Source organism: Camelus ferus, chromosome 19 (genome assembly GCF_009834535.1).
Source record: "Camelus ferus isolate YT-003-E chromosome 19, BCGSAC_Cfer_1.0, whole genome shotgun sequence".
NCBI lineage: Eukaryota > Metazoa > Chordata > Mammalia > Artiodactyla > Camelidae > Camelus > Camelus ferus.
The window spans coordinates 18,017,514-18,045,119 of record NC_045714.1 but is presented as its reverse complement, the minus strand read 5'-3'; the positions used below and the strand labels follow the sequence as shown (position 1 = coordinate 18,045,119).

Here is a 27,606-nt window from a genome sequence, read left to right as displayed (position 1 = left end):
TGGCAGAGGCAGTTCTCAAATCTTATCATCTGACCTGCTAAGAATTCTCCAAGTGGGCCCTCTCACCTGCAGGATAAGATCTGAGCTTCTAACTCCAGCAAACAAGGCCCTTTCCGATCCGGCCCCAACCTGCCTCCGCTTCTACCGGTCAGGCCACTAGTCCTCACCTCCCCCGTGACCCCAAGTGCAGCTCACTGTCCTGACCTCACCCCCGGCCTACACACTACTCTGGTCACTAATCCGGGGCCAGGGTTCCAGCACCCTGCCATCAGTGCCCAACGCTACCCTCTCCTCATCACCCTCTCCCTGGGCACCAGGAAGAGGCTGGCTGGTTCCTCACCCAGCACATCACTGCCCTGTGTTTCCGCCACCAGCTCTTCCATCCCCCTCAACTTCCCCACTGCCTGGCCCGGCCTCTGTCCAGTGCGCAGCCACGAGCCTCCCGCGGCTCCGGAGTGCCTGCAGTGCTGCGGGCCTGGGCTGACGTGCTGCCGGTGGACACCCTACCCTGGTTTCAGGGACTTGGTACGGAAAAAACAATGTACAAACTTAACATTTTACTTTGTCTGCCTGTTGATACCATACACATTAGATGTGTGAGTTTAAAGAAAATACATTATGAAGGTTAATTTCACCTATCTCGTTAGTTTTTAAAATGTGACTACCAGAGATTTCACATTACTTGTGGGACTCACGTATATTTCTCCGGGGCAGAGCCAAGCTAAGCATTCTCCAGGGCCCAGCATCAGTAGAACCTCCTTCAAGATGCCCCGATCTGTGTGCCAGTCCTAATGATCAGGGGGCAAAAGGCCCCCTGAAATCCTATAATGGAGTCTACCATATAAGCCACTATCTAATTACGTAACACACCAACGTTTAATCTCTCCTTCTTGTCAATACGGATGCCATTTCTATACCCTATCTGGGGACTCACAGTAGGCACTCAATCTTTAATTAGACAGAGTCTTTGCTGCGGCAAGATTTCAACACACAGTATGTCTCTTACTTTAGTTTGGTTCACTTTAGCTATTTACTTTCCCCATGACGACTTCAACAGTGCAAGGAGAACGGGAAGTCAGGCGACCTAACGGCTCTTTGTTCTTCCTCTAATTTACATACACAGCGTTGAGGACACAGCTTGCCCCCCCCACCCCACAAGCCCTGCCTCGTGCCTCAGTCTCCCACCCTGTAAAATAAAGTTAGCATCAGGCCAGTCGACAAGACAGAGCCAGGTCAAAGCAGCTGAGCAAGTTCTGCCCGGAGTCATTTCCATGACACTAAGAACTACTCCACTCTCCACAGCTAACTGTGTGTCTCTCAGCCAGCTGTCTTAAATACAGACCAATTTTTATGAAGTGGGAACAAACCCATCACAATTATTAAAATAAGGAAGGACAAGGGCCTACCTATCAAAATGCTTGTCCCGTCCTGTTAATGACAGGAGACAAGTGCTGGGAGAGGAGACTGGCCAGTGCCTGCTCCACGCTGAAGCAGTTTATACGTCACACTCACAATCACCTTTACGAGGCAGACGTCACCATACGCATTTACAGAGTAAAGGATCTGAGGTTCAAAGACAGGAGGAGTAACCAGCCTACAGTCATGCAGCTGCAGGCTACAAATCCAGGTCAGTGGTATCAACTTTGTATTTAAAAAATAACATTGTTATCACCACTCGAAAATATGTGAAAAGCCAGAGTATTATATAAATACACAAATAAAATTACAATAACAATTTCTATTCATTTCCTTCACATAGTTTCTTGATCTTGGCTAAATCCTACCTTTCAGATCAAAAGGCCTTTTTTTCTAAGTAGACTTTTCCTTAAAGGAGCAAATAAAGAGGGAATGCCATGTGGGGGGACTAGTACTTTCGGGGGACTACTTTTCTTTAAAGACTTTAAACCACGGCTGTAGGCGAACGTTTACAGTAAACATTATGAACTAGAACTCCTGGGCACATTTACAATAACCTAGTCCCTACAGATAAAGATTACAGTAATAAACACAGTAAATCAGGCCGTCTCACAAGCAAACGCATCAACAGGAAACAACATACGTCAGAAAATATCAAAGAACCTCTCAGTGCTGTAAAACTCAGGTCACATGGCTCAATGAAATGACAAAAGAAAGTTCCTCAAAACAAGACACACACCTTAAAGTGAAACCACAAAGCCTTGAAAACAGGTACCTTCTCAGAATGGTAACAGGGTACTACCGTGCATCTCTAAGAAACCAAGCTGATCTGGGTTTCTTTGATTCTACCTTTACAAAATGTAGTCCGCTTACTCCTGCAGACAGAACAAAAAGTTCAAGTTCTCTGCCAGAGAAGAAGTCCCACAGTATCAAATGCTTTAAAACACTGCTCAGCTCTCCTTTATCAGAAACGTGCCTGCAGTAGGTGTTATCAGTCCTCAGTCAGCACTGAGGACTCGGCACAATGCGAGCTGTGTGCCCCTGGGATTTCAGCACAGGAAGCAGGAAGTCCAGTTTACCAGGAACACTGCACTTCACCTTCACTAAATCTTGAAAACGAATCCTTCTAACAGTACTTAATTTACTATTTCTTTCCAAACCGAACAAGACAGTGGAATCTCAAGGAATCCAAGGCTGTGAAGTGCACTTGGCAAAACTAGGTGTGTGTATTTTCCCCTTTGAGGTGCTGTGTGGAGTATAAACAGAACTCATGTACAACTGCTAATCTCATGAACAAGACCTTTATTTAAAATTCTCACGTACAAAATGAATTTTTATACCATATTTCCTCAAGGGGCAGACACATTAAGACGACGTGCCTTCAATCAGGTGATTTTTGTTCATTTTAAGAATGAAAAAGGCATCTAGAAGAAACAGAAGGTACCCTTTTCTCAGTCCCCTAAGACACAAAGACAAATCTGTCTACAGACAGCAAAGGGGTTTGCATCCTAAACGACAGTTAAGACTAAGGAGGTAAGAACAGAAAAAAAACACAGCACGGCAAACCTGCTACAGATCACAGGCAGCAGGTGACAGGAAGCCCTGTGGACACTTCACACCCACGGGGTGAGCGCCACCACAGGTCAAGTGCAGGCCCACTGGGCTCTGCAGAACCCCCACCCCGCGGTGTCACAAAAACGGAGGGCACACAACCATCGCTGTCATCCTGGCAGTAAAGGAGAAGCAGCCTCCTTGAACCGGGGAAAGCCACCCCCTCCCCATGCAAGCCGACACGAGGGGCCCTTTCGCACCAAGGACACAAAGAAGCTGAGGCAGTGGGATGACGGATGACAGATGCATCAAATGTATCCCGGGGCCACCTGGAGTCTCCATCTGGGGACTCGGACTCAAAGGTAAAAACAGAATTAACGGGGTGGCGGGGTTTTGGGGGATGGCAGCTCAGGTGAGTCTGTGCTGGGACCACTTGGGGTCTCAGTCTGCTTAGGGTCTGGGCGCAAACACTAGAACTGGGAGGGGAGATGACACCCAGCGTGCGCGCGCGAGCACCACCCGGGTCCGGCCCACCCGGCGGGAACCCGGGGTCCGTCCGCACGCGAGGGCGGCCGGACAAGCCCGGGGTCGCGGCGCCAGGGCCGCGGGAAAGGGAGAGGCGCCCCGGCCCGCAGGTGCCCACCCCGCGCCGCCGCGCGCCTCACCCAGCAGCGCCCGCAGGTGCTTCAGGCGGGTCAGCACGTCCTTCTTGGGGTCCAGCACCTTCTGGGTGGACTTCTTCACATCCCCGTGGCTCCTTCGGGAGAACATCCCGCCGCGGGCAGCCGGGCCCCGCCGGCGGGGCAGGGGGCGCCTGCGCGCGCGAGTCAGCGCATACGGTCGGGCAGGCGCGTGTCGCACGGGCCGCTCGCCGCCCCCCGGCCGGCCGCCGCCGTCTCCTCAGCCGAGGCTCCAGGGACGAGGGCGGGCCGGCGCGACGAGGGGCGGGGCAGGAAGGCGGTGTCGACGCGGAGCCCGCCGCCCCGCCTCGCGGGGGCGCGCCCGGGGCGCCGAGCCAGCGCCGCGAATCACAAAGACGCGCACCCCACGCACACGCCCTACTACAAGTCCCGGGGTGCACCGCGACGTGCCCTCCAATCAGGCTGGCGAGCCTGCGGCGCGCGCGGAGTCAGTGGGCCTGCCCCGAGCACGTCTCCACCCCAACTCCGCCGTGCGCCGCGAGTGCTTCTGGGGAATGTAGTTCTCCCGGAGGCGAGGCGCTGCGACCTCACTGCCAGGGTTTCCAGCGAATGGGCAGCGTCCGCCAGCCCCCAGCCCAGAAGGCCCGGGCGTCCGTACCTTCACTCTTTGGTCTGTGAGCCCACCCTCTAGTGCCAGGGGAACCGCCGAAACAGCTCTGTAAGACAAGCCTGTAGGCTTTTAAGATGTAACGCATTTTAAGATTTGATTGTAGATTCCCACCAGGTAGTGAGGGAGCCAGTGGAAAGCCCCTCGGCCATACTCAAATCGGAGCTCCGATCTCACACCGAAATGAACGGCTGTGGCGGCGGGGCAGGGCATGCCTAGGCTCCGGGTGAGCAGGCCGGCCAATCCCCGCTTTCCTGGACCCCGTCCCCACTTGGGGTGTGAGTGCCGCCCTTGGAGGCTCCTCCAGGTCTTGCGACTTACTCTGCAGAAAGCGCACGTTCGTCCTCTGGGTTGTGCAAGGCCACCTAGCAAGACAGCAGCAGAACCAGAAACAGAACCTGAGGGACCTGACTCTCAGGCTGGCATGCTTTTTAGGGCTAGGCGCCTGTAACCTGGGGCAAGACTTTGAGACGGAAGATGGTCTGGAGATATCTTACAAGAGATCTGTAGGGTAATTTACTGGCATCTGGATCCTTTGATGCTCCAAATTTTCACAACATTTTAGCAAGCACTTAAGCTTGCTGTTTAAAATCATGTGGTTTACATCAGATTGGGACAAACAACTGTCTTCTCAGGCAGCTGAACCGTAGTTTGGGGGAAGAGCCAGAGATTAACCCAGCCTTGTATCCTCATCACTGAGCACAGTTTGGCCTCAAAGTATTCAATACATTTCGTTAAATAAAACGGGATAAGAAGCTAAAATATCCCTACATACGTAATCCAGGCGTGCAAAAAAAAAAAAATCTAGTTGTTAGAGCCTCTCTCTGTTTTTCAAGTTGTCAAATAGCATTGATAGAATTGGGATATATTCATACAAAGGAATATTACTCAGCAATAAAAAGGAGCAGGCTGCCAATAATCCCAATGATGTGGATGAATCTCAGACCCAGAGAGGGAAACCCCACACTCAGGACCTGCTATTACTCTTTGTTACAGAAACTTAGCCTGTTTCTGGCTACAGATAGTAAGTCACAGTATTCACTGCATCATTCCTTTAGAAGAAGATATCTTTCATTACACTGACTGAAAAAATACAATGCGCTTGTCTTAGGGAATTCAATTTTTCTATCACAAAGCAACCTGTCATCACAGTTAAATATTAGTTGAGCACCTACTGTATGCACGGCATGAGTCTAAACCTTGGGGATAAAAAGCTGTATAAGATACAGCCTCTTGGCCTCCAAAGCTTCCAATTTAATTGAGAGGCAGAGCAACTCAATAAATGAAGAGATAAACAACAGTGTTCAGTGAACACATGACACTTGTTAAAACTTGCTAGTACCAGAAACAGACATCCATGCGTACAGACTCATCTCATCCGTCATATCCAGCCTTTGCTTTCCAATGAAACTATAGAACTTTAGGTCTTCTCTAAAAAAGCAGGAAGCATAAGTTATTATTTTGATGCTCTTGCACCCACTCGTATACTCCAAGTGAAGTACAAATAAATAAAAATGGTTCTTATTTTCTGTTGCTCTGTAAAACTATTCCTGCTAGCCTGTGAACTCCTGGAGGACATCACCTGCTTTGCAATTAATTCTCTATCCCTGGAAGTTCAGAGTGCCAAGGAAATCCGGAGTTTAAATCGAGAGTTGAAAACTTACAATGCAAATTTAAACTACCCTGAGATGCCATTTGGGTTGGCAAACAAAAAACAAAAAAAAGCAAGTGTTGACTGGACACACTCTGGCAAAGCTATAGAAAAACATAGCTGGTAGGAATGTGAAATAGTACAACTCTATGGGGGGACCTTGGCAAAATTATGTGTTATTTGCCCAGAAATCCTACTTCTAAGTATCTACTGTGAGGATGTACCTCCACGAATATAAAACCACATGTGGAGGGTTATTCCTTCCAGCATTATCTGTAACAGCCAGCGCAGTAGGCTGAACAGCTGTATCCATGTCCTAAGCCCTGGAACCTGTGATGGTGACATTTTCTGGGAAAAAGATCTTTGCACGTGTCATCAAGTTAGGGCTCTCAAGATAAAATCATCTTGGGTTATCTGGGTTGGCCGTAAATCTAATGTCTTTATAAGAGACACAAGAGGACAGGGCACACAAACAGACAAAAGCCAGGCGAAAACAGAGGCAGACACTGGAGTCACGCAGTCACCAGAAGCTGGAAGAAGCAAGGATTCTCCCCAGGGTCTTCCAGTGGGAGCCTGACCCTGAGCTTGATTTCAGACTTCTGGACTCCAGAACTGTAAGAAAAATAAATTTCTGTTGCTTTAAGCCACCTCGTTGGTGGTTATTTGTTACAGGGGCCCCAGAAAATGAATACAGCCAGATACTGGGGAGAGCCCAGTGTGACTGTTTAGTGGGATCTGACTGGATACGGTGCATACACATCTAAAAGTGGCCAACTGAATCCAGTCCATCCGCGTAACGCGCTGCTATGCAGGACTAGGCAACCGTAAGAAACCATGAGAAGTCCTACGTTCTCACGTTACTTAGTCTCCCAGATAGACTGGTAAGAATAAAAGCAACGGGCAGAACATAAAATACATATTTATTTGCTTATTTTTTCAAACAGAAACTTGGAAGGATACATTTAAAAATAACATTAATACATACCTAACTGGGATGGAGGACAGGGTGGAACAGATAAGAGATGTCAAAAGTTCCTCTTTGAGTATATCTTTCTATAGACCCAAACTGTATGTATATATAGTTTTGACTTTTGAGCCCTTTAAAAATTTTACATATTCAAAAATTAAAGAAAAAACTTGATAATTGAGAATAAACAAATACACAGAATAAACAAATGATCCCAACCATGTATCTAGTTGGTAACATAACTATATATAGAAGGTCATTATTGCAAATGACTGTTTAAAGACAATATTCTGATTGTATCTCCATAGATGTATATTTTCTAAGGGCAAAAAGATCTGCAGAAAAATATTAATTGCTATTAGGACTAAGATTTTCAGTGTAAGAGAAAGGAGACGCACAAATATCAAAATCAAAGAAATTAAGGGAAAACTCAGTAAAATTAAATTTTACCTGGAAATATAGATTTGAACTCATGGTTTAAAAATACACACATGGATCCAGGCTCATTCTTTTCCACACAGGTATGCAGTGGTCCCTGTGATATTTATTAAAAGATCTTCCTTTCCACCCTGGATTAGCTTGGTACCTTACCCACAGGTGTGTGTCTGTCTGCGTCTGGACTCCCTGTCCTGCTCCATTGATCTGCTTGTTTAACCTCAAACCACTGCCTCTCTGTCTTGACCACTAAAGCTTTATCTTAAGTCTTGATTTCAGGTAGTGTGTATTCTCATTGCTCAAGATTCTTTTGCCTATTTAGGTATCTTCTAGTTCCATAAAAACTTTAGAATCAGCTTATCTATTTATTATTTTTTTAATCTGTTGTGTTTCCTAGTTCTTCTAATCTCTGAAAGGGCTCAGAAGCAATGGCAGGCAGTGCAGTGAGCACACCCAGCACCCAGATCTTGGTTTCTAACTATCATTCCCCACCCAGAGTAATCAGGGTTCTCTGGAGAAACAGCTGATTCCATGCCTGGAGCAGGAAAATATAGAGTGAATATAAGGATGTGCTCAAAGACCAATGGAAAGTCCCAATAACGTAGGAGGCAGCTAGAAGGGGCTTCTTATGGCCAAATGTGGGGTAATTTGATCATCAAAAGGAATAATGACTGTTATTGGTTATAACACTTCGAATAAATAAAAATTCAGGAAACTATGATATTCAAAAACAATTTTTTTTTAATGTAGTATGTGAGTGTTTCAAGTAGAAAACGTTCCTTGCACGTTTGATGATTTCTGGCAGACTTAAAAAATTGGGAACTTCAGGTAGCTAAGACTCTAGCTCAGTAACAAATGGGGAACCTGATGTGAACTGGTTTCAGGATCCTGAGCAGGGAGGATGCGGGACTCCAGGGGTCTCTAATTCCTCCCTTTGCCACTTACCGGAAAAGCATCCTGTTTGCCTGCTGACACCACGTTGGATTTGGTCGTTCTGGAAGACAGTGACCAAGTGGTCACGACGAAGTTCGCAAAATGAGATGAGAGACCAAGAAGGCCCAGAACACGTATCCACACTCACCAGGTCCTGATGTCACCTGCCGAAGAATTTTCTTTCTTTCTTTTCTTTTGGAGCAGGGGGAGGGTATATACCATTTATGTAAATTCCAACCAACAGACACTTATGGAACAACTGCTCTAGCTGACTAGCTAAACTGTGATGACCATAGTTTGGCGCTTTCCCATTCTTTTCCATTGTACCGAAAACTGGTCTTTCCAGGACCTATGTGAAAACTGCCACTCCTGTCACCACTGACGTGAAACGTTTATTGGGCAATTTTCATCATCGCCAGTCTGTGCTCAGCACGGAGCCAGGGTCAGCATTCAATCAAGATGTGCTGAGTGAACGAACTCATTCCCTCACTCCTTCATTATTAGCCCCGCCACCGTAATTTGGGGTTGTTGTTCAGGGCGACGGTTTTGATTTAATTACAGAGTGTGCAACCATATTTTAAAACTCAACACCTCTTTTCTCAGAAATCTTTCTACATGATGCCTCAGGATCCCCCATCTTCTTTTTTTCTTGAACTATAATTGACACTCCGGTGTACAACATAGTGATGCGATGTTTTTACGCATTATGAAGTGATCACCATGGTAAGGCTAGTTACCATACAGTTATTACAGTATTAGTGACTATATTCTCTAGGATGCATATTAATCTCCTCCTCTTAAACAGATTATTCATTGTTTATGAAACCATAGTTTAGCTCTCCCCTCGACCCTGACTCCCTCCACCTTCTCCTAAAAGGGCGTTGCTACCAGCAACAAACGAGAAATGCCCCTAGGCTTTCCCTGCCTAACTTTGACCACATTTTGCCCCACAACTCAGCCATTGCTACCAGAGACGATTCGTTTTCCTTCTTAACTTCCATAGCTGGAATCATTCCAGACACTTAGACCTGCCAGCTCTGTGGTTTCCAGATACCCTACATGTTAATGTATTTTATTTCCAAATTTGTCATTCATCAGAATTTTTCATTTTGGAAGGATTTTTTTTCCCACGTTGACTAAAATATCTTGTGCCTGCATGTTAATCCTGATTGTCATGAATATTATGTTAATTTTGATATCTGGAAAAATTCAACTTTGAGCCACAGATATTCCTGTCTGGTAGGTTCATTGCACCTGCCCTTGGGCGTAAGACGCTCTAGTCTGTCAGGCACCCTGTGGGTGTCCTTGTGGATGTTACTGCCACGAAGAGCAGCCCCAGGCTGCCTGTTTTTGTTGCTCATGGGACTCTTGGCATTCTTATTTTCTGTTAGGGAAAAAAGCTACAAACTAATACATTCGAGTGTTTTCCCTGTATCAGCTTTCACCTTGAGATGCCCCCGAGAACCTATGCCTACCGAAAATTCCCAAGAAAGAAGGGATGACGACCCTTTATAAGAAGGAAACGCAAAACCCAACGCTCAAGAAACAGGAAACCCAATTCATTGTTTCCCAGATGATGTGTTACTGTGTCCCCTGAAACGATGTATTATTTTCTCCTCCAGAAGAATTCTATTAGTTTCTTTTCTAATAGCAAACTGTTAGTTTCTTTTCTTTCCAAATATCTGTTAAGCAAGGAGATTTAATACTGAACTTTAAACTTGACTATAAATCACTTTATATGAGAATTTCAATTCAGAAAAGACTCAAAAACTTTTGGAAACTGTACCACCTATTTTGACATGCCTGATGGGTGCCTGATAGCAAAGTAATGCCCGAAGGGAGAGAAACCTAACTGTTCCTCTAAATTTGTTCAAGCAGACGTGTTCGGAGCTGTGCCTTCCAACCACGACATCGTCTACTTTGGATATATTTTCATTTCTTTTATCATCAAAACAGTAATAACATTTCAGTATTAAATCGTGGATATACATCAACATTAGAGAAAAATAAGCACATGAGGAGGTACTGTGAGAACATCTATAAGTAAAAAAAAATACCTTTGAATGACAATGTGAAAAAATCAAGAATCATGGACACCATCTAAATAGTAAATACGATTTGAATAAAAGATGATGCACAAAGGCTACCGAGACAAAGTTACAGAAGGTCAGAAGCCAGCAAAGGTGTGCTCATGGCCTCACACCTGCCCCCAGTGTACAAAGGGCTGCCACTGGGCTTCATGTTAGACCAGGTATATCTCTTAATTTAGAACTGGGTGTTAGATTTTCTAAAAATGAATGCAGATTTTGGAATGTCAACAAAAACTATTCATTCAAAATGGAGAAATTCACCATACTGTTTGCTTTCCTTGCAAATTCCTGTAATTTTCTAGAAAATAAAAAGAACCTCAAAATAATTATTGGGAGAACATAATCATTCTTGGGAAACACAACGTAAGAATACAAATTCTTTTCCTAATCTACATATGAACATAAGTCTTCAATTTAACTATTTTTAACTGGTCTTGCAGACAGGATTCTTAGTTGCAAACAACAAAAACTGACTGGCTATTTAAGCAAAAGACAATTCTTTCAAAGCATATTAGCTGTCAAAATCAATGGGGGGTTGGAAAACCAGGCTTAGGAGATAACTAGAGAATTAGATCCTGATGCAGCACGGGGGCCTGCAAGGGTCCTAGAGCAGAGCACGCGAGGCAGGGCAGCATGCTGTGGTTTCCATGACAATGAGGGCCCTCCCTCACCCCTTTGGTTCTCAAGCTCAAAGTCTCCAGAACATCCAACTGCATAAGCGTTAGTCAGAGGCCCCTTCGTGTGGCCACCCCTGAGGCTCCTCTGGGTCAGGAAATCTGAAGTGGCAGCACTGTTTGTGAGTAGGAGGTGGGCACTACCTCCCCGGAAGATGCAGGAGAGGACCTCTCTCCCCGAGAAGCAACGGAGTGCTTTGCTGGAGGAAGAGATGCTGGGTGCTGAGTAGCTAAACTAACCTCAGCAGCGATAAATCAGCGCGCCTTCCACAGAGCAGCAGAGAGGCCGGGGTCATCAGTACCCACAACGCTGTTGACGTGAATGAACGCGTGCCCAGGACATGGCAGTAGCCTCTTACAGGGCTGACCTAGAATTAAATCTAGTGCTTCCCTAAGATGGTCAGAAAACATAGTTGACTGCTGTCGATACATCTTTATGGAAGAATTGCATTTGATCATTTTTCCCCCCAAAATTTTAACTAGGGAACACCTCAGGTCACTTACACATAGGACATGTGTGAATTATGCAATTATTAAAATCCTCTTCAGGGAACAACTGAAAAGCATTGAATCATTTTGTTGCTTTTGTTTAACCAAAATTGAAGAATTCAAATGCCTCAGAGAACATGACTGAGGACTTCTCCTGAGGTTTTCAAAACACCTGGCTTCAGGAGTTTCACAGTGACAGCAGCCTTCTTCATATGTCGATGTTTACCTTCTCTGGTCTGAGTGGAAGTACCCGCCATGTGCCACATTGGTATTTATCAAGTCTTGTTGGCCTTCTTGGTAATCTTTTCAATTCAGTCAGGTGACTTAACACAGTCTCTCCCTGTGCTGGTTTCATGCCCGGCGATGCAGTTATAAAGATGATGAGGGCCCAGCCTCAACCCCCAGACAAGTCACAGGCTAACAGAGGAGACAGACGCCTAACTAGATCACAGTCATTCGTGCCTGTGACACATGCAAGGCACTGTGGGAGACAGCAGAAAGGACTGGGCAGAGGCAACGAGGGGAGGGCTCAGAGAAGGCTTCCTGGAGGAGGTGACACTTGAACTTGGAAAGGAGCTGAACACGCCCCAGGCCAGGCTAGGAGGTAAGATGCAAGGGGCCGTGTGATATCACCAGAAGCAGTTTGGTTCTGTGTGGTCGTTACCCAGATCGGTGCTGTGGTGGTACTCAGCATACTACAGGGGTTGCAGACGTGTGTGTGTGTGAGTGTTCTTGTAGCCCGTGAAAACAGCAGGGCCAAATGAGAGTGAAGGGTGGCGATGCCAAAATGAGACAGAACAAGTGAGCTTCTTCCAGATCTGTGGCAGGCAGGAGGGGATGATAGAAAAGGCAAGTGTTCTGAGTCCCCTGTCCTTTCCCCTCATTAGCTATGTAATCTTAAGTGGGTGACTTAATTTTCCTCATCTAGAAAATGGAGACAAATCTGCACTGGGCTCTTGATTCTAAGGAGTAAATGAACATAAAAAGAATTGGGCACAAGGCCTGGTACCCAAATGTTCAGTATATATCATTTTGTTTCTCTCTTCTCTCCCACTCCCGGAAGATGCAAACAAGGAGATTCCTGCTTGCTAAGATCGCCCATTTGTGCGCACGTTTCATTTCTGATACGTTGAAGAGGAGGGGTTTACGCAGCTGCGGTTTTCTGTGGTTTCCCGTAGTTTACGCTGGACGCCATTGAAGCGATGTCCCAGAAGCTTTTACACCCCACTTTTATTGTGTGCACTCCTTAGTAAGGGGGGGGGGCGTTTTCACTGATGCCCCCGTCGCACCAGGAGAAATATCTGCATCTTTTTGGACCTTAAGTGATGCTGGAAATTTCTAATCCAAAGGCTCCTGGACCTAAATGTGTAACTCAGCAGTTTGTCCCCGGGTGTATTTTACTTCCTCTGGTGACCATAAGACCAACCCTGTGAAAATTTATGGGTCTTTGCCAAGTTAAAGTAATAATTCACATTCTTATAAATCAGATTAATAATTTAAGCTATCCTAATCATAAAAGCAGCAAAGTAACACCTCTAAAGACTAAAACGTGTGCCTTTAACCTCTCCAAAACATACCAAATGACATTTTTCTCCATCACTTAAATGTTCATTGTTAAAATCAAAATAATAGACCTCTTTCCTTGAGCCTCTTCATAATCCTAGCCTTTTCTCATTCATTCATTCATTCATTCATTCATTCATTCATTCATTCATTCATATTTGCTCATTTATTCAGCAAACGTTTACTGAGTTTCTTTCTGCCAGGCACTTGTTCTAGTCACTGAATAAATAGAGACAAAACAGATAGAGTTGTTGTTCCTAAGGAGCTCATTATGCAAAAGAAATGTGAAGTGGTTTTTATTGCCAACTTCCAGAGAATATTGAGAAAAGTCCCTCATTTTCATTGCAAACCTTTGTGTAATTCTGTCTCACTCCACATATGATGAAAGATTGTGACTTTCTGCCCGAAGGCCCTTCCTCACTGTGGGAGCCCACGTGGTCTGTGCATGGGGCCAGGTGAACGCACCAGAGAGTTGGTGGTCTTGGAAGCAGCCCTCTACAGTGACAGACAGGGAGCTGATGGATAAAGATCCCAGCTCCCTCACCTTGCGAGTGGAATAACTCAGGAATGTTGCGGTCACCTGCCTGATAATGGACCCCATCAGGGCTACCCTCTCTACCCCGTCCCATGGCCTCACTCCCACCACAGTGTCTCCTGGGATCCCCTCCCACATCCACTACTTGCTCTCAGATCTGTTTCAACCCAAGAGAGCACTGAGTCTCACAAGAGAACACAGTCAAAATAATAAACTGAAAGCGTTCACAGACCAATACCTGGAATCCACAGTATTTCTTTGCCAGCGCTGAATTCAGCAAAGTAGGAACCAATACAGTAAGTTAAATGAAAATGAATTAAGTTGATGAAATTCAAACAAGACAAATCTCAGGGCTTCTAGCTGGATGACAGATAGACAGATAGAAGACAGACAGATGGCGAAGGCTGGCTCCAGCCATCTACACGACCAATCAGTCTAGACCTAGCCTGGGGCAGAGTCAGGCAAACTGCCCACTTGGGGACGGAGGCTCCAGCCTTTACCACCCAACCCTGAGGAACTCCATGAAACCTGATTGATAGAAAGACTGCGTCACCTCTGGCTCCTCCTGCAACTTGCTGTGCTTTCTCAGTGCTATGCTTCTTAGATTTGTTCTCAGTGTTGCGATAGGTACTTTTGTGTTAACCGCTTCCTAGCAGTCCGAGGGCACTGAACGCCGCACAGCGCACTGGTCCATTCTCCTGCAGGTGGGTGTTCAGACTGCTCTAACGTGTCGTGATTGCAGCCCGTGCTGTGGCAACGGTCCCGCCTGTGCCCAGCCCCAGTGCGTGTGTGTGTGTGTGTGTGTGCACGTGTGTGTGTGTGTGTGCATGTGTGTGTGCGCATGCAGGGCTGCTAGGCTAGGTCCGCGGGAAGCGGGCTTGCTGGGTGGAAGACCCCAGACCCACAGCAGTGGTCCCCTGCGGCGGTGGGCGCAGTGAGAGGGGGTCCTTAAGAGGCGTGTGCATGTTCAGCGGTGCTGGTCTCATCACTCCTGCACTTCTTGGTGCATCTGAAATACACTGCTCATAATTTTAAAATACACGAATCTACTCCGGTTTTGAACTGACCCAGAGACCGCTCTTCCCTGGCTTTCCTTTGTTGCCTCTACTTGTTAAACTTCCCCCCAAGCACACGAATTACTGGAATTACTGATGTCCCCAGGAAGCATGTACTAAAGAAATGGACCGTCAGTTCTGTGCTAAACAATCAATAGGGGGAAAAAAAAGGAATTATTTCATCGGTGACTAATAGAAAGTTTTTCTCTGACTTAAAGTTTTTCCTTCTTCCCCTAACTTAAGAAAAAGAATCTATTTGTAGAATATTGACTTAGGGAAACAGCCCTCACCTCTTGGGGAATTCCAGGATCTGCTTTCCCCGTCAGCTCTGAGAGCCAGCAGCTCTGGGAGGAGAGCCATGTAGGTCACTTCAGGCTTTCATCCTTTGTTAATTCAAGTCAATAAAAAGAGTCAGCCAGGAAGGTGACTCAGGGTTTGGCCTGCTCTGGCGTCCTTGATTAAGATAATAGCAGGTTGATTTGGCATATTTCGTTCCTTTTCACCACCGTATTCTTGCCAGAAATGAGATAAAATGGCCATCAGTTCCTTTCCCACCTCCCATCCATTGATTTTGGTCAAAAAATTTTTTTTCACCAGATTGATGTGATTGCACACGAGACGTCTGAATTAGGTAGCCCAGGTTTTCTCTCACTTCCTCACCAAAAATTCCATCCATGGAGCTATCGTTCAAAAATAGAAAGTGAGCACAAAGACAACGGGAGTTTCCATCAGGAGGAACCGGGGCTGTGACTCAGCTGTTTGCGGGCGCTGAGCACCTCATCAGGGCGCAGCCACTCAGACGCTGCGTGGAGGTGACACCGTGGGTAAGGAAACTTTCCTCTTTTTGAGTGTTCCCTGTAGTTTAGAGACCTCAGCATCTTTTAAAATATTAATGAGACCTCAAGGCACTTCTAGGCTAGCAGCTGTCAGGGCATCAACAGTTTATCTCAACTAGTCAATAGAAATAGTACTTTGAAAACACTTATGGAGAAAATTCATAGAGCATCTGATCTGCATGATGCACTGTGACTGGTTTTTTACTGCACTATTTTCAAACTATCTCGTTTAATCCACACAATGTCTTTGTGAGGTAGAGATGACTATTATCCCCTTTGTACAGGTGCAGGGCCCGAGGTACAGAGAGGCTCAGTAACCCACCTAAAGCTGCACAGCTGGTAATGCTGGAGCCAGGCTTGGAACCCAGGCTGCCTGCTCTTCCCCTTGTGCTCTTGGTTCCTTTCCCACGCCGAGGCTCAGTGGAGCTGGATAACTTGCAAACGGTCACACAGCTGTCAAAGGATGGGGCCAAGGTTTTAATCCAGGTCATCATCTTGTGAAGCCTGAGATACTAGTTATAACCTTTCTGCAAAAAAAAAAAAAAAAAAAATGGAGATCAAGGTCCTTCTTTGGTTTATTGTCAATTTATACAAGAATCTCATTTCTCCCAATTACCAAGCCACCTCTGAAACACTAGCCAACAGTTTCAAATGATAATGGATGCTGTGTATATGAAGGCCACACCCCTGGAAGCAGACATAGGGACCAAAAACAGGCAGAAGATCTAAACAGACATTTCTCCAAAGAAGACATACTGTATCATCACTGTATCATCTGTATCATCTGTATGAAGACACACAGATGGCCAGTGGGCACATGAGAAGATGCTCAATATTGCTAACTATCAGAGAAATGCAAATCAAAATTGCAGTGATGTATCACTTCACACAGATCAGAATGGCCATTGTCAAAAAGTCCATAAATAGTAAATGCTGGAGAGGGCGTGGAGAAAAGGGAACCCTCCTGCACTGTTGGTGGGAATGTAAATTGGTTCAGCCACTATGGAGGACAGTCTGGAGATTTCTTTAAAAACTGAAAATAGGGTTACCATATGATCTGGCAATCCCATTCCTGAGCATATATCTGGAAAAGATGTAAAGTCTAATTTGAAAAGACACATGCACCCCAATGTTCACAGCAGCACTATTTACAATAGCCAAGACACAGACGCAACCTAAATGTCCCTTGACAGATGACTAGATAAAGATTTGGTGTGTAAAGATACACACACACGCACACACACACACACACACACACATATATACATACACATATTGGAGTGTTACTCAGCCATAAAAAGAATTTGCAGCAACATAGATGAACCTAGAGATGGTCATACTAAGTGAAGTAGGTCAGACAAAGATAAACATCATATGATATCACTTACATGTGGAATCTAAAAAAAACTGATACAAATGAATTTATTTACAAAACAGAAATAGACGCAGGCATAGAAAGCAAACTTACGGTTACCCGTAGGGTGGGGAGGGTAAATTAGGAGTTTGGGATTAGCAGATACAAACTACTGCATATTAAATAGATAAACAACAAGGTCCTACTGTGTAGCACAGGGAACTATATTCAAGATCATGTAATAAGCCATAATGGAAAAGAATCTGAAAAAGAATATAATTACATGCATAAAACTGAGTCACTTTGCTGTACACTGGAGACCATCACAACATTGTAAAACAACTGTACTTTGATAAAAAAAATTATTTTTAAAAGGAGGAGAAAGAAATTTGTTATTTCACACAACCAAGAAGTCAGGTGTGGAGTTGGCCTCGGGGTTCAAGGTTCATGCTGACTGGCCCCCCCAACTCTGCTCCACCCACCCTCTCCTCCAGGACCCTCGCAGCCCCCGCCCCCCACTTCCCACAGGATGAGGCTCAGTCAGGAGCTCCCACGAAAGCCCTGTGCTGACCCTCACCGAGCAGCACCCCCGTCACTGCAGCTGGGGGACGGAGGAACACCAAGCCACCTGTGAAAGGATGAGGGATGAGAGCTCCCCAAAGAAACTGGGGGCTGTCAGGTGACGTACGATGAACAACCGTGGAGGGGAGTCGGATACCCACAGAGGCCACTGCAGGTCAGAACCACATGACAGAGGGGAGTCCAGCCCCTCAGGAACCACCTCGATGCCACCCCGCGCTCAGCGCTGCACCACAGAGATAAATGCACCGATATCAGCTGATGACCTCCGGTGATGGGTTGGAGACCTGTTGGTGTGAGGAATGTTTTCCATTTTATTCTCTTGCTGAAATGTGGAAAACCTGCCAGAGACGCGTAGCAAACATGGGATCGCTGTGCCTGATGCTTCCCGTTACACAAAGACGTCCTCACCCCATTCCGGGAAGGGCAGCACCTGTGTCCGACAGCTGCCCGGTGACCAGGGGCTCCCTCCTGCCCCCAGCCTCCCAGCAGCCCTAGAACTGAGCATGCCCTGCGGAAAGGAGGCTGCAGAAGCGACATTTGATGGCCTGCCGAGAGTTTTCACACACTCAGAGAATCCCCCGGCCAAAGCCTTGGGCCCTCTCTGCTCACCCAAGAGGCAAACAAGCCCTTCCACAGCCCCGTGGGAGTTTTTAAAGAAACATTTAAGCCTTCTGAAACACTTTTTTGGTCATTCATTTTCCAACATCTTATTTTTAAATTTTTAAACTTTTTAATTAAAGTCCTGAGTGAAATGACTTGATTTTAGACCTTGGGGGAAAAATTGCCAATAACCTGTTTCAGTTTTTGATTTGTGAAACCAAAGGTTTTGAAGATTGATTCACGGAAAGAGAAGGGTGACAAGAGACAGACAGAGGCGAAGACAGAGGATGCAGACAGAGGATGGCGTTGGGAGGCAGTTGAGTGATCAGACCTGGAGTGTAACGCGGGCTTCTTGGCTCAATCACTTAGTGGTTGTAGGATTAAAATTTGAGGCGAATTCCCTTTCTGAGCCCAAGTTTCCTCAAAAGTAACACGGGGGTGGTGACCATGAAGGGTGGCTCCGGGTGCCGGGGTGGGGGATGCCTTCAGTGGCCTGGGCTGCAGCGGGGGGTCAAGGCATAATCCTTCCTGTAGGTGGAGGTCTTGCCGTTGCTATGGTTACCCCCCCCCCCCCCCCCCCCCGTGTTAGCTGCAGACCGGCCTCTGGTCCTCCCATTCTGAGCTTATCCTCCCGAAAAGTCACTCTTCTGCCAGTAAAGGAAATGGCCTGGAGCCCTCTTCTCAGACATTGTCGGGACAGAGGAACCAGTGCTCACTGTGTGTTTACTCAAGCGAGGGGGTTCAAACCGCCTGCTCTAGTGGCCGCTGGGAAGGGCTGCAGCTCTGTGGGCTGGGCGTCTGTGAGGCTGCCGGCCGGGATGAATAATCAAACTCCTGCCAACACAGAGTGCCCTGGGCCCTCCTCCAAGCAGCCTCCCGTTTTCTCTATCACGCTTGTCCCCTCTGACCCCCTCAAATGGCCGCATCTGTGCTGTGCTTTCGCCAGGAGCTCGAGTTTTAAGGCTTCCACGCTGCCCTTTCCCACGCGGGCAGGTTCTCAGTAGCAGCTCCCCCGAGGCACCCCCCTGCAGACCTGGCCGAGAGAGGCTGGAGCGGGTCCCAGGCGCTGAGGGAGGCCAGCTCCTGTCCTAGCAGACTGCAGAAAGAGCCACTCCAGCCAGCATACAAAGCAGAGGGCCAGCAAGTGCCCTTTTGCATACTGACACCCTCCTGGCAGGAGAGCCCGCGGAAAACTCGGTCTAATTGCATAACATCCTGCTCCTGGAGGGCCAGGACTCCTGGGTGGAGGGCTGCTCTAAGGCAAGCAAAAAGCACCCTGAAAGTGTGCTGGGACTGGAGAGAGACCAGTGCAAACCCGAGTGTGTTCAGAAGAGGCTGTGAAGTGTCCCCCACTCTGCCCATCAGCGGTGGCATAAGACATTTGTTCAAGACGTTGGGATTGTAAGGGGACTGGCCCCAGCGTGGACATCCACGGCTCACCCCACTGGCGCTCCAGTGGGATCGCACCCTTTAACGCGCAGCAGGGCTTGGGGGTGCGGAGAAGAGGGTCCTAGGGTCTGACCTTATCCTGAGCCCCCACCTGGGAGCCAGGGAAGACCGCTAACTCCTAATTCTGCCAACTTGACTGTTTCACTGTCGTGTGAAGCGAAGCTGTCTTTCCCATTTCTGTCTCTTCGGCTTCTGTCCCAGAATCTTTTGCAAAATGGCTTTTTGGACGTTTAGGAGGACAATATAGGGTCCTTGGGGATGGGGTCCTCTCATGCCTCCTGGGGCCATGGCCCTTGGTGCCCCTGGTTCTTGAACCCTCACTGGCCTTTGGGCGGCAAGTCTGTGGCTGGGGCTCTCGGGGTCCTTGTCCTTACAGATTTGTCTTATGTTTTTGATGACTTCTCTCTGTTCTTCACCCTCTTTTACCTTCACTCCCTAAACAGAAGGCAGGTATTGCTCAAGGTCCAGCCTGAGCTTTTCACTCTCTTCCTGCAGAGTGAATTCACCCACATCCAAAGTGAGTGGGAAAAAGTACTCAAGCCCCTTTCAGCGCCGAACGGTAGACGCCCCGACACCCCCGCTGGGGTGCACAGGGGGCGTCAGCCATCGTCCTCTGGCTGGTCAGCATTGCTTTCTCTCTCCCTGACGCAGACCCGCAAACCAGGCCGCGTCCCTCAGATGCCTCAGCACCCACCTGGCTTCGGCAGAGGTGTTACCTCCCCGACTGAGCCGGCACCCAGGGAGTGAACTCCGAGCCCTCAGCGCATCAGCCCAGGAGGGGCCTGGGAAAACCGCATCTCAGGGCTGCTACCCCGCAGTGACTCAGCTGAGACCCGGACACAAGCATGTGATGCAAATTGTTCCTTTGGGAGGTGCTGCCAGGAAACACTGGTGGGGAGTGAGGAAGTAAACAGGGAAAGGGGAGGCCACGAAGGCTCGCGTTAGCAAGCAAACTGCCGCTGCGGGCAACGGGCTTAATCCCAGCTCCCCCCTCCCGCCCCCAGACCTGGGGGGCTGAAACACCGTGCGGGAGGGCGGCAGAGGGAGCGGATCGGTGCGGAGGGCGCTGGGAGAACGTCCCTGCTCTTAGACGGTGTACAAGGGCGTCTTCAGGAGTCAGCGCTGTGATGCGTTCCTTCAGGAGATCCAAGGGAGAGAGAGAGAATATACTGGAAAATCCTGATATCAGCCAGGAGGAAAGGAAGGAAGCGTCTGCTGATTGAAAGCTTGAAGTTGACGGAGGTCCTTTAGGTGCAGGTTGCAATTTGAGAGAACGGGACTAAGAACAACAGGTACCTAAATCCCACCAGGCAGGGAGAGAGCCAAGCAGGGGCAGCGCCTACGCTCCAAGTCAGAAGGAGCCGGAGTGGAGGCTCCGCCCAGATGTCCTGGGTTGCAGCTGCCTGTGAGGCGGGAAGGGAGCAGGAGGGTGGCCACGCCCCAGGGCTCAGGTCCAGGGTTATCAGAGGGTGTTCGAATGGACGTTGTGAGGCCTTCAGCCTGTTCCTCCACCTGTGACTTACGGCTGGGATCCATGGCTTCAAATTCATTTGCGGCTGAGTGATGTGAATCCTACCTGGGAGATCCCTTGGTACTGTAACCATATCCCTCTGACCTAGGGAGCAGAACGGTTTCTGCTGGATGATGGAGGTCAGGTGTGCAATAAGGGAGCCCAGTGGAGAGCTCGGGAGAATAAAGGCAAGAGCTGGAATCTCAGGGCTCCCTGTACCACCCCTGACCGCCGCCTTCCTGCTCTGCCATTTCACCCTTGACTCGTGATGGTGAGGAGTAAACCCAGGGAGGTCCAGGACTGTAGGTGGGCACCACATCTGCACCGGTACAGAAGGGGCTCACCCTGTAACGTGGCCTCCCCTAACTTCTCACCCCACCTCTTGGCCTTTCTGGATGTTCCCCCCAGGGTACCAAGTGTCACCTGACACCCACTCTGTGTCCCAGAAAGACGCAGGCATCTGAGTTTGAAATGCATTCAGAAGTCATAGTTTCAGTTCACTCTAGGGAAGGACAGGTGGGAAGAAGAGGAAATCAGGAGGCTGGTGGCATAAGGGTGGCAGGGATGATTCTGGAAGGCACAACACAAAGTTCTTGGCTTCTCCATGTGCATCTTGTGCATTGGCTTGAGCTCTGTGGTACAGTCTCTAACAAAATTCTTTCCCTGGCCTTTTGCACCTGTCACTCTGCCACTGACAAGTGGCATTTATTTCTCCTCTCCTTACATCTGGGCTGACCTCGTGACTGCTTTGGTCAACGGACTGTGATGGCAGGTGGTGTTTTGGGACTTCAGTCCTGAACCTTAAAAAGCTTGGCAACTTCCGCTTCCTTCATGGAACACGGTCGCCATGCTGTGAGAAGCCCAAGCCGCATGGAGGAGAGCCGGGATACTCAGGCACCAGCCCAGCTTAGCCCCAGTAACAGCCAGCATCAACCCCCAGCCACGTGAGTTCTCCACTGTGGATATCCAGTTCAGAACAGCCCCCACATCATCAACTAGGACCCCAGCCAATATCACATGGAGAAGAACCACCCAGCTGAGCCCAAGCAAACCCGCAGAATTGGAAAGATGATGTGATAGTTGTTTCTAAGGTACTAAGTTTGGGAGTGCTTTTCCTGCCATATGTAAGCAAAACAGGCTCAGTAAATTTCTCGGCTTCTCTAATGAGTACTTTCCTTAGCCAACATGCAGGACTCCTAATACACTGAGACTCCAGAAGGCAAGGTGCCTGGAACGCCCTCAGTGACTGGGTTCATGTTGATAATTCTCTTTCCTTCGCGATGTAGCCCAGATCATCTCATCTATTTGTTGGTTATATTCCACTTAGTGTTTTATTTTAAATTATGTGTAGTATTTCTATAATTATTTTTATTGACAAATCTCATGTACTCCAAAAACAAGCCCGTATTTGTATCTTTTTTCCGCCCCCGTTGCTTATTGCAAAGTAAACATGCAACATACATTGCTGAATTGAAAGTTCATTTCCAAATACTCCTTCATGCAGATAGGATTGTCTTTCAAATCTAGCTCAAGTGGCCAAGAGACAATATTTGCCTTAATTCAGTCTTACGTGTAATAGGTTAATCATCGAATGTTTCCTTAAAAGATAAAACACAAAACTGCAAATACATACTCAAAATAATAAATATTTGTCAAGATAAAAGAAAACAGGAGTGGAAGTGGATAACAGCCAGTGACCTGTGTGTCAGAACTTGGTTCAGAGAGGAATCAGAGACACGCTGTAATGCCAGCGTGTTTATTAATAAAAGCTTCAGACACTGAATGTATTTTTCAGTGCTGTGGTTATATCTTTTGCTCGCATGCCTCATGGTGGGGTTCAAGTTTGAAATGAGGCCGTGCACAACACAAATGAGGCCATCAGGTTTCCACGGGTCTGTCTGAGGCCATCGACATCCCCTGGAGCACAGCCTTTCCCGGAATCAATTATGAATTAGAGGGTTATCATACTGTCGATATGGGAGTGTTAGGATTTTTGACTGGGCAGGATAAGGACTGAGACAGAAGGAGCAATAGTCAACTTAATCTAAATACTCAGCAGCTGCTTAGGAGATAGGGGATAATCCGGTTCTGCTACAGTAAAAATCAGCATACTTTTGAGCTTATGAATTACAAGTAGGGATGGCTGAACCTGCTTGGTCAAAAACCTGCCAAATCTTTAAGCCCAAACCTAATGCTTTGCTGGGGACCTTCTCTCCTCCCCATGAGGATTACGGTATTGCTTCTGAAGGCCCCAAAGTGTTAGAAAATCAAAGCTAATATCTATCTCAGCATTTAAGGGGACCTTGGATTAAAGACAAATGGAGATTTATGCAACATTAAGGGAACCTCAGACAGATCCTTGTGCAGCCTGGAAAAAGTGACTGGAGTATACAGAGGCCCACGCCTGGGGTTCTGTAGCCAGAGAATTCCACTGATGGAACGAGGGTCCCAGACAGCGTAAGAGAGGTTGGACCAGGTGGCAGAGGCTTGTGCAGGTCGTGTGTATGCTGCGGGTCAACAACAAGCTTCTGGAAACCAGCGTTGCCTTCCTGGGTGAGCAGGTTAGCCACCCACTCTGCTCAGCCTGTTTCCACATTTGTAAGCACAGAAAATGATGATAGTTGTCTGTCTGCTTACCTCACAGGGTGCTATAAAGCTCGCTTGAGATGATGTATGATAGATCGTGCTGGAAACAAGGTCTGAAACACGGTAAAAATGTGAGTTTCAGGGATGATATCGACATTGAGAGGCATTAACAAAAAGGGACACGTGGAACCAGCTTGCAAATCAGATGAATAAATGAACGTGTGATTGACATCACGGTGAGTGGGTAGTAATGTGAGTCGTGGAAATTTGCACATGATTTTAAAGGAAACTGGATTGGTAAACTTTATCTTCTGGACAATTGGAAAAGCTTTTTTTGAGAATTGGAGTTTGGGGGCCTAAAAGGAAGGGAGGAAGGGCAGATGAATGGGTGAAAGGGAGGGAGGGAGGGCAGGTCAAATCAGCTAGAGTGAGGAGACATTTCAAGCACTGCGCACCAAGGTCAGGACAAGAGGGTGGGGAGACTCAAAGGACGGGCTGGGGAGGAGCAGCAGCAAGAGGCACCAGCTGGGAGCATCCAGGTGCCTTCATCCTTTATCTCACTCAAGCTTCATGAACCACCCTACGAAGGAGGCGGTACCATCCCCACCTTATGGGGAACAAAACTGAGGCTCAGGGAGCCTTATCTGCTCAAGGCTACTCACTGGTACATAGAAAGTAGATAAAAACTCAGGTCTTTCTGAAGCCAGAACTTATGTTCTTTTTCCTGCGCCTTGGGTATCATATTTATAAAGTCATGTGAGGTCCCAAAAGTCCTAGTGGTGGGGGGGTTGGGGTCAGGTTGTGGGGTGAAGTGGGAAAAATATGGTCCAAGCAATGGGTAGAAAAAATTCTTCCTACCCTACGATCTTATTTTGTTTTGAATGACCTAATTTTCTTCAAATTATTTTTTTAACCATTTTTAAAGTTGAAGTATGGTTAATATACAATGTTGTATTAGTTTCAGGTGTACAGCAAATTATTTTAATATACTCATCTTCTAAATCATAGAACTTACCCATGTTTTGTTTTGTTTTCTTTCTCTCTCTCTGCAAGCAAAAAGAAAGAGAAGAGAACTGCCTTCAGGCTAATCTGCCCTTTTAAACACACAAGGAACAGCGTCTTAGCCATCTCCTTCCCCACCCAAACCACCTCCTCTGGAAATAAACACATTGCCAACGCCAGAGCTGCTGAACGACCAGAATTACAGGACGATCAGCAGCAGGAAATGATATTGCAAATACAGCTGCGGGCGTGATGCCGGCCTTGTCCAATTCCTCTTACAAAACTTCCTCTTACAAATATCCTGTCATAGCTGTGCGGTGACACCATTCGCCAGAACATCTCATAAGGGACAAAATAGCGAGCCCCTGGCTCTCATTATAATTAATTGGCTATAATTGAAGCTTTGAACAATCGGGATCATGATGTAATTCCAACACAGGCTTCCTTTGATGAAATCTTCCCTGGGCTGCAGGAAATACCTCAGTGGGGAAGGATGCGTGTACCAGTCACACAAGATAGACCGAAATGACCAGTTCTAGTTTCTGCACCCATCTGCAGACTCTTCTGCTGCAGCCCTGTTCTAAGGAGAACTCAATTAAAAGCTGATTTCCATGAAAAATAAGCACAAATCTTTCAAGAAGCACGCAGTACATTATCACTCAGGATGTAAAGCCATGCGTTCAGGATTGAGGGCTCACTCCCTGCGATTTCTTCAGATCTGGTGTTTGGGATCCTTGGTGACTATCAACACTGATTGCTCTTTTTTTTTTTCCCTCTCTGTTCTTTCCAACCGGAAGTCAGGTTGTGAAAATATTCTCACCTTTATAGGAGCGAGACTGCCTAGGTTTGCATCCCAGCTTGGCCACTCCGTTGCTGCTTTACTTGCAAGGTGATCTCACCTCTCTAAGTGGAAGTCTTCATCCCTAGAATGGGGACCATGGAGGTCTCTGAGCTCAAGCTATCCTTGAACTCTATGAAGACGTACAATCCGTGGATCCGACTGAGCCTTGCCGCCCCTCAACCCCACACGCCTCTCCTTTCCCCTTTCCCCTGTTTAATTCCGCAACCAGTCAGTGTCACCACTCCCTTGCACAGACCCTCAGCCTCCTTTTCCCTCCTTCTTTTCTCTTGGCAACACCATAACCCTGGTTCAGTCCAGTGCACCACCAACTTTGTGCTTGCAGCCAGGCCACTGAATGTGGCTGGACAGGAGCATAACCACACTAACTGGTCTCCCTTTAAATCCATGATTCTGAGCCTCGAGTGAGTTCCTAATGCTGCTCAGTTAGCCCATGCCCTGCCCAGCCCACTCACTCTCCCACGAAGAAAATGGAAGCAAGCAGGGCAAGAAACTACCTGTGTTTATCCGGTGTTCATCCACTTTCCTGAATCCATGCCCTTCCCTTCTGTGACTGTGAGTGAACCATCCATGCTGCAGCTAAGCCGTCTGCTTCACCTGTGCAGGGAGACACGGACGCCAGACCCTCTTATCTCTGTGGAACTGGCTCCAGCAGTGTTCTCCTTCCTCTGTTCATCATCCATCTCCCCCTTTTTCTGGATCCTTCCCACCCACACATGTTCTCTCAGCTCCCATATCCACCAAAGCCCCCCCCCCCGACCTCACTTTTCTCTCCAGCCACTGCCCCATTTCACAAACCCACATTTTAGCAAAACTCCTTGAACGAGTTGTCATTATCTGCCATCTACAATACAATCCCAATTCTTTCTTAAACCCACTCCATTTCAGCCCTGGCCTCACCACCTTTCAAGGTTTCCCGTGCCTTTTACAGGCCCTCAGCCCAGCGGTCAGTTCTCAGCCATCCTCTTAGTTTGCCTACAGCGGCCTTTGACATGAGGGAGAACTTGCTTCTCTTTGAGAGTCTGTCTTCACTTGGTGTTCCCGTTACTAGTACAGTGTAACAGATTATCTCAAAATTTAATAACTGACAACAATGCACACAATTATTTTGCTCAGGAATCTGCAAACTGGACAGGGCTTGGTGCGGACAATTGGTTTCTATTTCACTCCGTATCAGCTGGGGACCCTCAGCGGCCAAGGGCTGGAATCGGCTGAGGTTCATTCTCTCACGTGCCTGGTGCCCGGGCGGGGAAGACACTGAGGGGCTGGTGCACTTGGGGTGCTCGGGAGCCTCTCTGTCTCTGTTTCTCTCTGTCTGTGGTCTCCCCAGCATCCCCAGTAGGGTAGCCAGTTTCTTTACATCCTTGGACCTTGTAAGTACCCCAAGAGAGGGGGCCAGGCAAAAACTGTATCCCCTTGCCTTTTACCATCGAGCCTTGGGAGTCAGTTTCATGCCCCACCTCCCAATAGAGCGGTTCAGCATCACGTTGTAACGGGAGGTAGTGCCGGGGCCTCTTTAAAAATGACGCTGCACCGCTCTTGGCTCCTAGGGCCCCACATGCTCCTGGGCTTCCTCCTGTCTCAGCGGTGCTCCTCCTCACCCAGGCCCTCTTGTTCCTCTGCATCGTCTCCACTCCTTAGACTTGGAGACCCCGGAGCTCTGTGCTTGGATGTCTTTGTTTTTTTATTTTCTTCTCTTTCTTGGTGATCTCGAAGAGTCTCATGGCTTTCCATATTAACTATATTCTAACAACTCAAATTAAAAATAAAAATTGTATTGAAGTGTAGTTGATTTACAATGTTGAGTTAATTTCAGCTGTTACAGCAAAGCGATTCAGCTATACACACATATATGTCCTTTTTCAGATTCTTTTCCATTCTAGGCTATTACAAGGTACTGAATATAGTTCCCTGTGCTGTACGGTAGGACCTTGTTGTTTACCTACTTTATATATAGTAGTGTGTGTCTGTTAATTTCAGCTCCTCAATTATCCCTCCCCCCTTCCCCCTTTGCTAACCGTAGTTTGTTTCCTATGTCTGTGAGTCTGTTTCCGGTTTGTAAATAAGTTCATTTGTATCTTTTTTTCTTTAGATTCCACATATAAGTGATATCATATGATATTGTCTTTCTCTGTCTGACTTACCGTGATGTGATGATCTC

At 47.3% G+C, this 27,606-nt stretch overlaps 1 protein-coding gene and 1 long non-coding RNA gene across 4 annotated transcripts in view; one reads left to right on the top strand and one right to left on the bottom strand.

The window, feature by feature from the left end:
* Nucleotides 1-3,911, bottom strand: part of RALGAPA2 (Ral GTPase activating protein catalytic subunit alpha 2) — a 265,476-nt gene extending 261,565 nt beyond the window's left edge. For both annotated transcript variants that reach the window (XM_032461744.1, XM_032461746.1), the window contains exon 1: nt 3,633-3,911. In XM_032461744.1, coding sequence (XP_032317635.1) covers nt 3,633-3,738 — 106 coding nt within the window. In that variant the 5' untranslated portion in view covers nt 3,739-3,911. The remainder of the gene's footprint in view (nt 1-3,632) is intronic.
* Nucleotides 3,912-15,285: 11,374 nt separating this feature from the next.
* LOC116657905 lies at nt 15,286-27,227 on the top strand. 2 transcript variants are annotated; one of them, XR_004313072.1, is made up of 3 exons: nt 15,286-15,491; nt 23,643-23,820; nt 24,638-27,227. It is a non-coding gene; the product is annotated as an uncharacterized LOC116657905 (long non-coding RNA). The 2 variants fall into 2 exon arrangements; XR_004313071.1 differs by lacking the exon at nt 15,286-15,491 and adding an exon at nt 20,208-20,780.
* Nucleotides 27,228-27,606: the final 379 nt, after the last annotated feature.